At 53.1% G+C, this 13,054-nt stretch overlaps 6 protein-coding genes across 6 annotated transcripts, besides 1 other annotated feature; 2 read left to right on the top strand and 4 right to left on the bottom strand.

The window, feature by feature from the left end:
- Positions 1–532: 532 nt before the first annotated feature.
- On the bottom strand, positions 533–3,034 carry BO95DRAFT_452760 (glycoside hydrolase family 95 protein; the record flags this gene model as incomplete). Its single annotated transcript, XM_025588173.1, has 3 exons — positions 533–2,220; positions 2,265–2,497; positions 2,556–3,034. The coding sequence occupies 3 exons, from the start codon at positions 3,032–3,034 to the stop codon at positions 533–535; spliced, it is 2,400 nt and encodes a 799-aa protein (XP_025442658.1).
- Positions 3,035–3,241: 207 nt separating this feature from the next.
- On the bottom strand, positions 3,242–5,136 carry BO95DRAFT_119185 (Zn(II)2Cys6 transcription factor; the record flags this gene model as incomplete). The annotated part of the gene is made up of 2 exons (XM_025580430.1): positions 3,242–4,932; positions 5,013–5,136. 2 exons carry the CDS (start codon positions 5,131–5,133, stop codon positions 3,449–3,451), a joined length of 1,605 nt encoding a protein of 534 aa, XP_025442657.1. The 3' UTR covers positions 3,242–3,448.
- A 229-nt stretch (positions 5,137–5,365) lies between these two features.
- On the bottom strand, positions 5,366–6,213 carry BO95DRAFT_412533 (uncharacterized protein; the record flags this gene model as incomplete). The annotated part of the gene is made up of 3 exons (XM_025584245.1): positions 5,366–5,778; positions 5,841–6,036; positions 6,085–6,213. The coding sequence occupies 3 exons, from the start codon at positions 6,211–6,213 to the stop codon at positions 5,366–5,368; spliced, it is 738 nt and encodes a 245-aa protein (XP_025442656.1).
- A 1,788-nt stretch (positions 6,214–8,001) lies between these two features.
- On the top strand, positions 8,002–10,418 carry BO95DRAFT_473162 (uncharacterized protein; the record flags this gene model as incomplete). Its single annotated transcript, XM_025589705.1, has 4 exons — positions 8,002–8,146; positions 8,174–8,615; positions 8,689–9,615; positions 9,671–10,418. The coding sequence occupies 4 exons, from the start codon at positions 8,002–8,004 to the stop codon at positions 10,416–10,418; spliced, it is 2,262 nt and encodes a 753-aa protein (XP_025442655.1).
- An 88-nt stretch (positions 10,419–10,506) lies between these two features.
- BO95DRAFT_361809 (DUF899-domain-containing protein) lies at positions 10,507–11,151 on the bottom strand (the record flags this gene model as incomplete). The annotated part of the gene is made up of 1 exon (XM_025582543.1): positions 10,507–11,151. One exon carries the CDS (start codon positions 11,149–11,151, stop codon positions 10,507–10,509), a length of 645 nt encoding a protein of 214 aa, XP_025442654.1.
- A 519-nt stretch (positions 11,152–11,670) lies between these two features.
- Positions 11,671–11,919: a sequence feature (Protein overlapping with rRNA (BO95DRAFT_362010, RAH46132.1) was converted to a misc_feature.).
- Positions 11,920–12,247: 328 nt separating this feature from the next.
- On the top strand, positions 12,248–12,702 carry BO95DRAFT_463183 (uncharacterized protein; the record flags this gene model as incomplete). The annotated part of the gene is made up of 2 exons (XM_025588970.1): positions 12,248–12,550; positions 12,619–12,702. 2 exons carry the CDS (start codon positions 12,248–12,250, stop codon positions 12,700–12,702), a joined length of 387 nt encoding a protein of 128 aa, XP_025442652.1.
- Positions 12,703–13,054: the final 352 nt, after the last annotated feature.

Here is a 13,054-nt window from a genome sequence, read left to right as displayed (position 1 = left end):
CCATCCCGACCGTGCCGTGCCTTGGCCGACGCCAGATAAGAAAGACGGTTTGGGAAGGGCTGCATGATGGTCGAGGATTGTGACCAACTACTCTGCGCGCTGATAAGACTCGAGGCTATAGGACGGGATCTTCCCCGCACGAGAGGACGCGGCCAGAGGTGGCGGCATTAACTAACTTGGCGAGCGTGAGGGGAAGTTGCTATGATAAGATACGCTGAGGAGATAAGAGGCACTACACTGGAGAGTAGAGAACATGCCACCTTTGCCGATAGGTCTCTGGCTCGGATTGAGTCCACGGTAGTCCATCTCATTTGATATCAACTCAGTAACCATATATCAGGTCAAAACATTACACAGTTCTTGACTTCTTCATAGGTCTCCGCGGAGTATAAATAGTGGACACCCGTCGATGGAAATTTAAAATCTATGCAAAACACAACAAAGGTTCCATTTACATGGTGCGATGCCATTAGCTGTTCAACTAGGTGCGGGGAGCCCAGTCGTGATTGTTTGATAGCAAACATCGCGTGTATCAGACCGGCGTGACAACATACGTCTCCCCAACCTTCGTCCTGACCGGCCCCGTGTAACCCTGCCCGTTAATCGCAACCGAGGAGCCATTCATACACCGCAGCTGCAACTCCCCACCAGCACGCGAGGTGATATTCGCATGAACCAACTTCCCCGCCTCCCACTGGATGTCAACTATAAAGTTGCCCCTGGCCACCAACCCCGTCACTGATCCCTTGGGTAAGGCAGATGGCAAAGCCGGCAGCAGATGGGTGATCCCGGCATGGCTCTGCAATAGCATCTCCGTGACGCCACTCACGAACCCAAAGTTGCCGTCAATCTGGAACTGGTACGGGCCGACCGGGCCTTCATTGGTGTTGTACAAGTTATAGGGAGTGGGGTATACCGCAAACCATTGGGTCAATTGCTCCCACGCGTCATCACCGCGAAATACCCAGGCATACTGATTGATCAGCCAGGTCCGAGACCAGCCGGTTGTCCCAGACCCGTGGGAAACACGTCGGTCCAGGAGCACTTCGGCCGCAGTCCCAAGGGTGCTGTTCAACAGCGGACTGAATTGCCGACCGGGCATCAGAGCCCACAGGGGTGAAAGGTGTTTCTGCCCGATGGCCTTTTCTTTGTACTCCTTGCGCCACTCCAGGATCTGTCCTAAAGAGCCGATCAACGGGGTTTGGATGAGGGGCAGAAATGCTTTGGCCGTCTGCACGGCTGTGCCGTTTATCCCTAAGATCGAGGCTGCATCTAAAAGGCTTCGAAACACCTCGGTCATCAGCTGGTTGTCCATGGCGGGGGCTACGTCGACGCTCTGCGCCGCGCCAGCGACAGTCTCATCAGCAGGAACATAGAAGTTATTCTCCGGCGATAGAGATGGCCCCGTGACTTGGTAGCCCTGGTAGGGGAAGGTGTAGCACTCGTAGAACGCAGCAACTTTAACGAAGAACGGATATGCCACTTGGCGGAGGAATGTTGTATCCCCGGTGAAGCGATAGTGATCCATCATGTGCCACGCCAGCCATGCAGCCCCCATCGGCCACATGGTGGACGCAGTGTAGTTGTCCGTTGGCGCAGGGTCTCCCCACAGATCCAGGTTGTGATGGAACACGGTGCCAGGACAGCCATACATGCGCTTGGCCAATGACTGTCCACGAACATCGGCAAATGCCATCAAATCAAACAAGGGTCCCTGCGTCTCGATCAAATTGGTTGGTCCGGCGGGCCAATAGTTCATCTCAATATTGATGTTGATGGTGTATTTGCCTCCCCACGGAGCCGATGTGGAGTTATTCCAGATACCCTGTAGGTTCGCTGGCAGCGATGTCACATTGTCTGTATTGCGCGATGAGGCGACGAGTAGGTGTCGACCAAAGTTGAACACTAGCACAGTGAGTTGTACGTCGGCAGATGTATTGCGGGCAATGCTGATGCGCCGGTCGGTTGGAAGACTCGCCCACCCATTTGGCGACGTGCCCAAGTCAAGTGTAACCCGGTCCAAGAGTGATTTGGTATCAGCAACAGCTGCTGCTCTCACAGCGTCATACCCAAGCGTGTAAGCATTGTTTATCTTCTTGCGCATCTCCTTCTCTCGCGCATCTCGTGATGTATATCTGAAGTTGGTTTCCACGTCGAAATACATCTCCAGGGTTGTTGCATTATGTATGAGTAGAGAGGAACCGGATACGTTGAACATTCCTGCAAATGTTAGCAACTGTATGTGCCTGTCAGAATGAACGTACCTGTATCGGATTTGAAGCGAGCTTCGCCCGTCCATTCAATTGGATCCTCACTCTCGGATTGTCCACTGGTGCCGATTAGAGTAAGAGAATTGTTGCCTTTGGCCACATTGGCCGAAAGCGACTTGATATCCTTGATCCGGGTCATTGTGGCGTTGATGTTCAGTGCTCCCCGTCGGCTGGCCTTAAATCGCGCCACCAGAACACCTTGCGGGTAGCTGGCGACATACTCTCGGCTGCGAAGTCAGGTATCAGTGACAAGTTGCATGAAGCACCTCTTGTTGAAAAGCTTACGTATAGTTCACCCCGTTTATACTGTAGCTTACCCCGGCAATTCCTTCCTTCGTGTCAAGCCAACGGACATAATTTGACATGTCCACATCAGGATGGCCGAAGTCCAGATTGACGTTGCCAAAGTAGCTGTAAGCCCGCGGCGAGTTGTTGGTTGGGATCATCTGGGCCATGGTCAAGACGTTACCTTCAGTAATGTTGCCATTCAGCAGAAGCTCCCGAACAACAGGCTCGATTTCCGTCGCATTGAGTGGTGTCCGATCCTGAAAGGGCCCCGTCCAGATGGAGTTCTCATTGATGCCGACGACCTCTGCTCCGCCACCATAGATTGTCGCTCCGATTCGACCATTGCCAATCGGCATCCCTTCTTCAAAGGTAGGCCATCGGCCGGGTTGGGTGAACCACATGTATCTGCTGCCATCGAGGGCAGCACTCACATGAGCGCATGCAAGCGAAAGAAGTAGGAGTACTCGACAGGACATGCTGTGGGCTCTTGTCGATCCAAATTGAGATCAAAGCGCTGCGGCCATCGCATCGGTTTTCGAAACATCCAATCAATCATTTATATACCATCAAGAGGAGCCCGTATTCTCGCAGCTACCCGGAGAGAATGTCGAGTTGCGGTAGGTGGACTAACGTAACCCCGCAGTACTCCTGAAGATTCGACATACTGAAACATCTGCAGGGTTCGTGCAATTTAGGCTGAATCGGGACAGCCCCATCCGGTGCGATCGGCGGGGGCGGCGTGTCCTGATGCACGGATATGCCGTCCCTGCAGCACTTGCCCCGATCTATGTGCTACCACACCAAGCCCACGTCTGCTCATGCTGTGTTGATTGTGGGCTCAGGGATGTTGACCCTGTCACATGAGTCTGGTCTGAGGGGCTGCAGCTCGCTCAGAAAAGCATGAACGGGCCGATCTCGCTCTCATTCTCCCGAGCATACCTGATCCATTGCCCCATACCCCAGTAGTCCGGTCGAGCCCAGAGGGCCCGTAAGAACTGCAGTACAGTGTGGTTACACCATGCGCCCGTCGCGGCGATTAGTTCCACGAAGGCTCTCTGGATTGTGCTTTGTCTGTGCTCATCGCCCCAACATTCGGTACCCACAATGAATAGGGGGAAGAACAGTACATGCGAGAATACATGCGAGGTGTCTTTCACGAGGCCTTGAAGGTCTTGGAACAGGATGGACAGGTGGAGAGTGATGGCCCACTCTGCATGTCCGCGAGGCGCCAGGGCTTGTTCAACATAAATTAGAATAGCATAGTAATGAGCTTTCACCATAGCATTAAAGTGGATGCGGGTGGCCTCATCATGCCGCGAAGCAGAAGCCGCAGTGACACAGACCTGCCTGTAAGCTTGTTCCACTCTTTCTCGCCACATGCCCATCTCGTGCTCGCCAAGCCCGTACCCCTCGCCATGGAGCTCATAGTTGGAACGCTCCACTGCGGTGATTTCACTAATCAGAATCGTAAAGGCCCAGAGACGGTCTTCGGGCCTTGACTGCAGGGGGCATTTGGTTCTGGGTTGCTGCGTCGAGAAAGACACGAGATTCTTGAAGATCTCGAAATCTTCCACCTCTTTGACAACGAATCTCGACAAAGCATCGTTGGACTGCCGGCCACTGTTTCGCGACTGGTTCCATTCTATCATCGCACGGCACGCTTGCAGGTGCACATTCCAATTTGTGGACTCTGGGATTAACATCTCTTCGTAGCAGAGGGCGACTGCCGTGGCAAGGATGATTGTGAGGGCGGAACACCCGCCGCCTCCGGCCACGGTATCCTTCCGAGGATGGTGACTGACTTCGCGGGTGATGGCTTGATTCAGAGCCTGGAGAGTGCGGTTTCTTAGAATAGGGTAGGCTCTCTGTGCCACAAGTGCCTGTGCGCTGCCAGGGGCGGATGTAACTGACAGGTGAGCGGCTGCAAGGCTAAGGAGCGACAGTCGGAGAGAGGCGGAGCGACAGGTAAGTGGAAGAATGGCCTTTCTCCACGGGTTATCCACACTATCCAGCCAAGTCAAACGAGGAACCACGATAACGTGAAAGTAGTGGAGCAGTTTGTCACAGAAGTCCGTCGACGAGTGGTGTTGTACGAGAATATGATCACCGGTTGGAGACGGGGCGCGCCAGAGAGCATCTTGCGATGACTTCGCATCGGCCTCGGGGCGGATTGCGACCGCCAGCTCATCTGATAACCTTTCCGCTGTTGTGCTGGTGTCTTTGATGGAAGAACTAGGCTTATGGGTAATCGTCTGGGTCCATTTCAGCTGAAAGGCGTCGAAGCCGGGACAGGAGAGACTGCGGGAGGTGCATTTGTGACAGTGAGGGAGAGTGCGGTCGCATCGGATGCGCCGCTTGGTGCAAAGGCGACAGTCTGCGGCATTCGTGGTCGTGTCAGGTCGAAGACTTCAGCAGTGGCTGGGCTGGAACAATCCAGAAAGCAGGAACACTCACCTTTGGATGCGAGTGAGCGATCAGAGGGAAGAGAAGTGATGCGAACGTTTTTCATATCGCCAAATTGGTGGCCTCTGCAAGGAGAAGAGGAGGAGGAATGCTCAGGCTGACAGAAAAGCATCAGCCGGACGGAGTAGGAGAGGAGGAGGACTCAGAAACAACAATCACAATCTCCCCGGTCGGCGATAAGCACACGCCGCGCCCCCCCCCCCCCCAACCCGGCACGTGCCGCCCAAAAGGGAATAGTGTCTAGTGCCTGAGGCATGCAGGCAGGGACCCAGAACCTGCTCGTTCTAGGGTGATTATTGGTACAGTACAAAGAATCCTACCCATACTAGACAGGATTCACACCACTAGTTCATCTTCCTCTTCTTCCTACCAAAGTAGCGTGACGTATCTCCCAAAGGCAAGTCCACAATCGAGTCTTGCAACAGTAGATGAAACACAATATACCACCCGGCTAACCCGGCCACAAAGCACGACGCTCCTCCGGTCTTCTTCAGCGCAATTGAAGCCGCATGGTGTCCGTCCGCCTCGGCAAAGTAGCTGGCAGCCACGGTCAAGAACCCCAGGTCCACCAGGAAGAACACGGCAATATAGGCGAGATTGCTGGGTAGAGAAGCAATGAGGAAGGTAAACACGAAGACCGTCCAAAGAATCATGAAGAACCCTAGCGCATTGTTGTACTGCACAGTATCGCCGCCATATGCTTGCTCAATTCCGAAAGCCGGAGTCAGAATGGCTCCATACCCTGCATAGAAGAGTCCTTCGCTTAATTAGTATATATTGCACTTGTGGTGGGTCCGGTCCGGTTGGGATGATACTCACCAAATGCACTAAACACAGTGTAGGCAAATCCATTCCCGATGGAGAATTCCCACTGGGCCGTTACCACCAGGCCAAAGGCCGCAATAAAGAAGAAGTTGGCAACAAAGACGTTGGTCGTGGTCACTCCACGCCATTCCATCAGGCTCAAGGACAGCGTCGTCAATGTCGTGCCGAATGCGCCCAAGGCGAGAGCCGACTGCAGGATGGTTAGAACTATAGCTTTTGGATGACGGGCGTAACCCACTCCGGCGCCTAGAGACCTCGCTGGCTTGGACTCGTCCAGATGGTGGGAGCCTTGTTGCTCTATGTCCACTGCCGATGAGGTGCCCTTGGCTTCGGTGGTGATGTGGTCGATTGAGTCGGTAGCAGACATAGTGACTGATGTCCACAGCAAGGTGGGTGATTTCGATCGTTGTGTTGGTATGGCTTGGGCAACGACCACCTGCGGCTACTTCAAGTATGTGTAGCCACCAGTACCCGTATGAAGACTTGACGTCCCATGTTGCGGTTTAGCACATCATTGGTAACTGCAATGACGAGAGATGAACAGACGATCTATCCTTGGTAGTGAATCAAGTCGATTTACACTTTGGGGGTCTATGGATGAGAACGAATTCGCTAATGCGGTCTTCCGGCCCAATACGTGTGCAATGTATACATCGCATTGGAGCTGTCGGCCGATACCGATCGCCTAAGAAAGTCTCGGATGAGGTGCTTGGCTGAATTTCAGGGCAGATTAAGCTTATTTGCCCGCCCTCGGTGGCCCTCCCGAAACTCGCTTCTGCAATGCTGCAACTTGAAAATGCTAAGCCTTCGATTTGCGACCGACGCATCCTCTTTTCGTGTCCGCCGTAGAGAGAAAGACCAATAGTGATCGTGAATGGTGTGCTATACATCTGTGCGTGCTGGGCTCCTACTTCGTGGACATGGAAACCAGGGGCGATCTTTGCCCGGATCCTTGGGGAAGGTACTGTACTCAGCGTAGGCGGGAATTGCGTGCTCGAGAGCCGGCTTACCTCATCCCATGCGATCTTGAGCTAGCATCAAGCAGTCTGCAATTTATCCAAGTCACCACGTCTTACCTCAAGACGAACTTCCAAGATCGCTTCCATTGCAATGACTTCTTCAGAGAACCTCCTGTATACGAACGGGACTCCTGACGGAGAGACAGGGCCACAGCCTCGGCTTTCATCGCCCGGCCATGTCTTATCAGCCTTATCGTCCCGTTGCAGCGCAAATGGCCTGACTGTCGCCTTACTTAAACCTCATCCTAGGTTAACATTTATTGTGAAGACGATAATCAGTAAGTTTCCCTGTAGAGGTATGCCTAAGTAGCACTACGTCAGATCAACGCGCGGTGCGCCTTGCAATGATCATCCATCTTGATGCGCTTTGGCCTAATCCTAGACGGACGGGGATATGTATCTTGCTTTCGGAGGAAGCCCACGACACTCAACCAAAATGACGGGAGCATTATGATAAAGCTCAGGGATGGATGATATCGAATGATATCCTGATTCTGGGTGGTCGGATGGTTGGTCAAATTAGCTGAGTTCTTTGCGTGTAAACAAGCCTGGTGAATCGCCTTGGATCACGTGGCCGGATCACTCAGGAACGCCGACGGGTTACTGGCAGATTGTCGAAAAGTAGAGCCCTGACCAGGTTGAATAGGTATAGAAATCCGAGATATTTTAGGAAACCACTTATTTATCAGTTGAGCGACTGAGCAGATAGTTTGGGCAGGCGAGACTCAACCCCGGGCCCGCGTACGGCCCGGGGAGCGAGGACAACTGCCAAGAACGCGATCAAAGAACAAGCCCAGACAGAGGGGTCTTGGCATTGTGAGTTGCAAGCTGCGCCTGGGCGAGCCCATACTCGAATAGAGTCCCAGGCTCTCAGCTGCAAGTGGAGCACAAGTGACGGGATTTGAGGTCTCCGCCAATCACCGGTACCTAGGCAACGCGGCGATATTCTTAGCATCGACCGACTTGGCGCTAAACAAGTCAGGACGGGAAAAGTGGCCCACCAGCAAAAGTGGAGGGGAGAAATCGTTCAAATCTCCCCTCGAGCCAGATGGTCTCCTGGATGGTCTCCAGGTTATGTCTCTACCCCACATAACAGGTGGTCGGTCATGTCAGATTTGATGGCCTCATAGGGAATCATGACTATTGGGGCGCGGTGGGGAGGACAAAAGAGTCCGTCTGTCCAGACTGCTGATCTGGGAGACTCCCAAATTCGGAATTGGTCGTCTGTGGCTGGTTCAAGTTATCCGACTTGGAGTCCATTTCGCTCGTTTTCTAGGCAGCGTATAACCAGACAGAGGAGAAATCGAGGTGGGAGATCGACGCGAGTTCAGCGCCCACCGGGTCAAGAATGGATGCAAGGTGCTTTGCTCTGTGCTTACATTGCCACGGCGATTGCATGTGTGAATTTAATCTTTATCCTTATCGCGATGGGAATCGGCTATTCCAAACGAACCACCGCGCACAGCTTCTCGCGACTCCGATTGTACCACGGTCACTGTAATCGAACCAGTCACTGGGCGACCGCCATCCACATCATCATCAACCTCTTTTCCACTGCCCTACTTGCGGCCAGCAGCCATGCCCTGCAGTGCGTGGGAGCCCCCACCCGCGAGGATGTGGACCGGGAACACAAGCAACGCCGCTGGCTGGATATAGGAGTTGTGAGCTGGCGCAATTTCCGCATCATGAACCCTAAGCGGAAAGTCCTGTGGCTGTTGCTTCTTCTCAGCTCAACCCCCATCCATATGCTGTGTGTCAATGATGCCCGTGCCCTATCCCTAATCACGCTTTCCCGTATCCCGCACTGACCTGCGTCTATACAGCTACAACTCCGTGGTATACGCCTCGATCGTGACCTACAACTATGCCATGGTTTTGATCCCGGACGATCTGTCTCCGACCGAGTCGCTGGTCCAGGCGAACCATTCGGCCAACTTCTATGCGGCAGTGGGGAGCACCCCTGAGGCGATTCGCACCGAGATCTTCAATGGAACTTTCACCAACATGACCAACGAAGAGTGTCTCGACAGCTATGATGTGCAATATAACACTCAACAGTCTACCCTGATCTTTGTGGCCGACCGACGGTCTTTCCGGAACCAAAGCAGCTTTAGCGCGATGATGGATGGTTATACCTCCATTTACGACTACACGAATGACGAAGGGACTGCGGTCGCTAAGACCGCGATAGCGAACAATACGTGGACAGCGCAGGGGCTCAGCTGGAATCTCTACTCGTCTGCCATCGCATACGAGAACCCTGATGGGTTCCCCCAAATCCCGATTTCCCACTGCATGGCCAAGCGTGCAGTCCAACGATGTGAGCTGCTTTTCAGCCCGTCGATCGCCCTTGCAGTGATTGTCAGCAATATCGTCAAGGTTGTATGTATGTTCTTGGCCGCTCGAACGAACCGTCCAGGGATCTTACTGCGAGTGGGCGACGCCGTCGCCTCGTTCCTCAACCAGCCTGATCTCACTACCCAGAACCGGTGTCTCATGTCGCGGGAAGATATGACCCATGGTCCTGACCCCTGGGAACTCGCACCCAGTGGTGGGAGTATCTTTCGGCGCTGGCTGTGTTCCCTGCGGTCGCAGAGAACGATGGACATCGCTTTGGTGAACATCTCCACGAATAGCTCCACCTCCCCAAGTGAAGGGGTGTTGGAGGGACTTCGTCCCAGGAAGTTGTCCGGTCGGAAGTTCTGGTTCCAAGCTGCGAGTTGGAAACGATGGGTGCTTGCTCTCTTCCTGTCAGTCTTTCCCGACCCAATGAGTTGGATTTATACCCTAACATAATCTTCCCAGGTTCTCCGCCTGTATCGGCGTGCCCAGCTGGCTGTATCACGCCCTCGTCACCGAAGCAGAATGGTCTCTGGAAGACCAGTGGTACCTGGGATTCGGGAGTCCGAACTACGAAACCGGGCTATATTTCGGCACCAGCAACATCCTGGCCCTGGTTCTCTTGACCAACTCCCCCCAACTGGTGTTTTCCATCTTGTACTTCGTCAGCAAAAACCTGCTATCGTGCATGCTGGTCACGGCCGAGTACAACGACTATGCGACGCAGCGCAAGCCTCTCCGCGTTTCTTGGCCCCGGGTCCACCAACGATCCTCCTACTACCTCTCCTTGCCGATCCGATACAGCGCCCCGTTGTTTGTCATGTCTGCCGCCCTGCATTGGCTCCTCACCGAAAGCTTCTACTCCGTCGACTGGAATGTGTACAACGTGTCTGGGGAGGTCGATTACGATGACTCCCCCGATGGATGTGGCTTTTCTCCGATGGCTATTCTAATGACTATCATCCTCCTCGGGGTGGCGTTGTGCGCACTGCTACTGCTGGGTGCGCGTCGCTTCAAGTCTCCCATGCCGTTGGCAGCGCATTGCAGCGCCGCCATCAGTGCTGCTTGTCATCCCCCGCCCGAGGATGCGGGCGCTGCTTTCCAACCGGTCATGTGGGGGGAGGTCAGTCATCCCCAGAACGCCACCCATGGTCATTGTACCTTTACATCACATGCAGTGGCTACCCCCTCCTTGTCCCGTCTGTATACTTAATGATATAAATGTCTTTATTCTGGAATCTCTCTTCGTGGCTGAAGCGTACAGTAAAGCCCTGTCCATCATCTAGATGACCGAAATCGGCTCATTCCATCCCCCCCCCCCCCTCCTCCTGCCGACCCAACGGCGTCATATTCAAGAGTTGATAGGTGGACAAGATCGCCTCGATCCCTCGATCCGACGTCTCATATGTGTGAAAGACCTCGTCTTCTTCCCTGATGAACACACTCACCCCGAAAAATCCATTGCTGGGCTTCCAAGTGATGGTCTCTCCGTTTGCCTCCGCATGCTTCCATGCCTGATGTGTTTTGGTCGAGCTGTGAAATGGAAACTTCCACCCCAGTCGGGTTGCATGCTCGGTGATCCCTTGCAAGGGGGTGGGCATAACAGCGACGAAGGAGGTGTCTCTGCTGTGCAGGTACTGGAGAGGGGGAATATGGTCCATGCAGGCGTGCGCGATGCCGTCGTGGCCGTCGGCCTCGGTCGCCAGCATCACGTGCCAGAGGATCAGTTGTTTGCGCCCGTCAAAGAGATCAAGGAGGGACTGTTCCCCGTGCACCGTGTCGAAGCAGAAGCGAGCTGGATCGTCGACCTTTACCATGGGAAGTCGGCGACGGGCCGCAGCGACGGCTTGCGAGAGATACGTCACGGCCTTTTCATCTTGCAGGAGTTGGGCGCGGGCGGCTTTGAACTCTTCGGGAGAGACAATTTCTTGTGGAGGCTCATCCATAGTCGGTCTGGACATCTTGGTATTGTGGGAAGCAGCGAGAGATCGATGGTAGCGTGAAATGTGGTCCCCAGGTACTCGTAAACCTTCTATAAATGAATGATGTCAAGGGATGGTTGCTTGTCATGGCATCCACAATCCTTGCTTGTAATTACATGTGATCTTGCATAACCTGTTGTACAAACTGACGTATCCCCACTGACTAGCTGACTCATGCACGATCTCCGGTAGCCTCAACATCCCAATTCGAGCTACATCTATGCTCCCTGGTGGCAAGATCAACGCAAGGACTTGCATAGCTACTTTGAGGCCCTTCTTCTAGCCCAAATGAAACTTAGATTGACGGTGCATGAACTACGTAGCCCTACAGTCCTAGGCGGGGTTGACTTCCGTGTTGACCCCCCGTGACGTGAACAGACATTCGTGTATGCTTCCAAGACCATGACATTCTCGGTTACTGGGCACTGTTTAATCCACTGGTACGTAAGGTAGTTTAGGCTTCGAACGAACACATACGACCACAGGGTGTGGAAAACAGGGCTTCCCGTCCGCTCAGCCGTACTTAAGCCACACGCCGGGAGGTTAGTAGTTGGGTGGGTGACCACCAGCGAATCCCTTCTGTTGTATGTTTTTGCCTTTTTGCTCAGCAAGCTATTTATAAAAACCTTGTCAGAGATATTCAATAATAAATACTCGCTGTTCTTGGTTTTGATCTGCTGTAAGAAGAGCACCCGTGGCAGCTCCGATGAGCAGGTAGAATCGTTTGCGTGAGTGATGGGCCGCCGGCGGCGGCATTCCCAAGACAAGCGGTCAAGATGTTTGATTCCATGCAAGAGAAAACCCCCTCATCGTTCCCACTGCAGATTACTCAGGCAAGCAAACAAGAGACTCTGGTCCAGAAGAAGAAGAGCATATGAGGAGCGAAGGGTTCAGCCATAGAGTTTGGAAGCCAGTATGGCTCCACTATATGCACCTGTCTCAGCAATAGTTGCGGCGATCATGTATGACAAATTGATCAAATTGCCGGATGAGTCGTAGCCTTATGGGTGTGTCCCGATGAGGTGACAGGTGTTAGGATGGGTCATGCGTGCCACTCTTAATGACTCCTACACAACAATATGCAACTTTGGAGGAAGGTTCACCAGTTGTCCAATTTGTCCATCAGGGCTCCCAATGTGCCGGAAAATTGGTATTTCTCACACCCCGTGATTCTGCCACTGGCATGGCTCGGGGGATGATTCTGGACGCCAACGGTACCCTTGTATGGAACCAAGCGGAATCGTTGAGGGAATTGAACCAGAGAATTCAGCATTTGAAGGCTCAGAAGTATCGAGGCGAGACGTACCTGACTTACTGGATGGGGAATAATGAACTAGACCCCCCTGTCGGAGCAGGATACATGGTATGCAAGGCGTCCCCCTCTAACTGCAGCACGCCAAGTAGCATTTTAATTCTAATTCAGCCATGCAGCTTGACAATTCCTATCGGGAACGGCATCAGATTCAGCCGGTTGGCTACCCAGCAGCAGACAAACATGAGTTCCACGTCACTTAGGATGGCACTGCAATCGTGATTGTGTACAGCCCCGTCTTAGGGGATCTGAGTCCGGTTGGGGGGACTTCTGGGTGGGTTCTCGACGGAATCTTCCAGGAAATCGACACTGAAACCGGAGCTTTGCTGTTCGAGTGGCACGCGCTTCAGCATTTTCCGCTTAACACTGTAAGAGCACATGAGTGTGTGTATTGGAGATAGATACAGCTATATAGTTCTTTCTCGAAGAGATGGTAAGATCCAAAGGTCACGTGACCCTATATATATTATATCTTCTATAAACAAGAAGATCGCTACTAAGTTATATATAAGAAAGAAAGATGTAAGGCTGCTTATATTTCTAAAATAAAAAAAA

Source organism: Aspergillus brunneoviolaceus (genome assembly GCF_003184695.1).
Source record: "Aspergillus brunneoviolaceus CBS 621.78 unplaced genomic scaffold BO95scaffold_30, whole genome shotgun sequence".
In the NCBI taxonomy this organism is placed as follows: Eukaryota; Fungi; Ascomycota; class Eurotiomycetes; order Eurotiales; family Aspergillaceae; genus Aspergillus; species Aspergillus brunneoviolaceus.
This window is presented reverse-complemented; position numbering and strand designations above follow the sequence as displayed.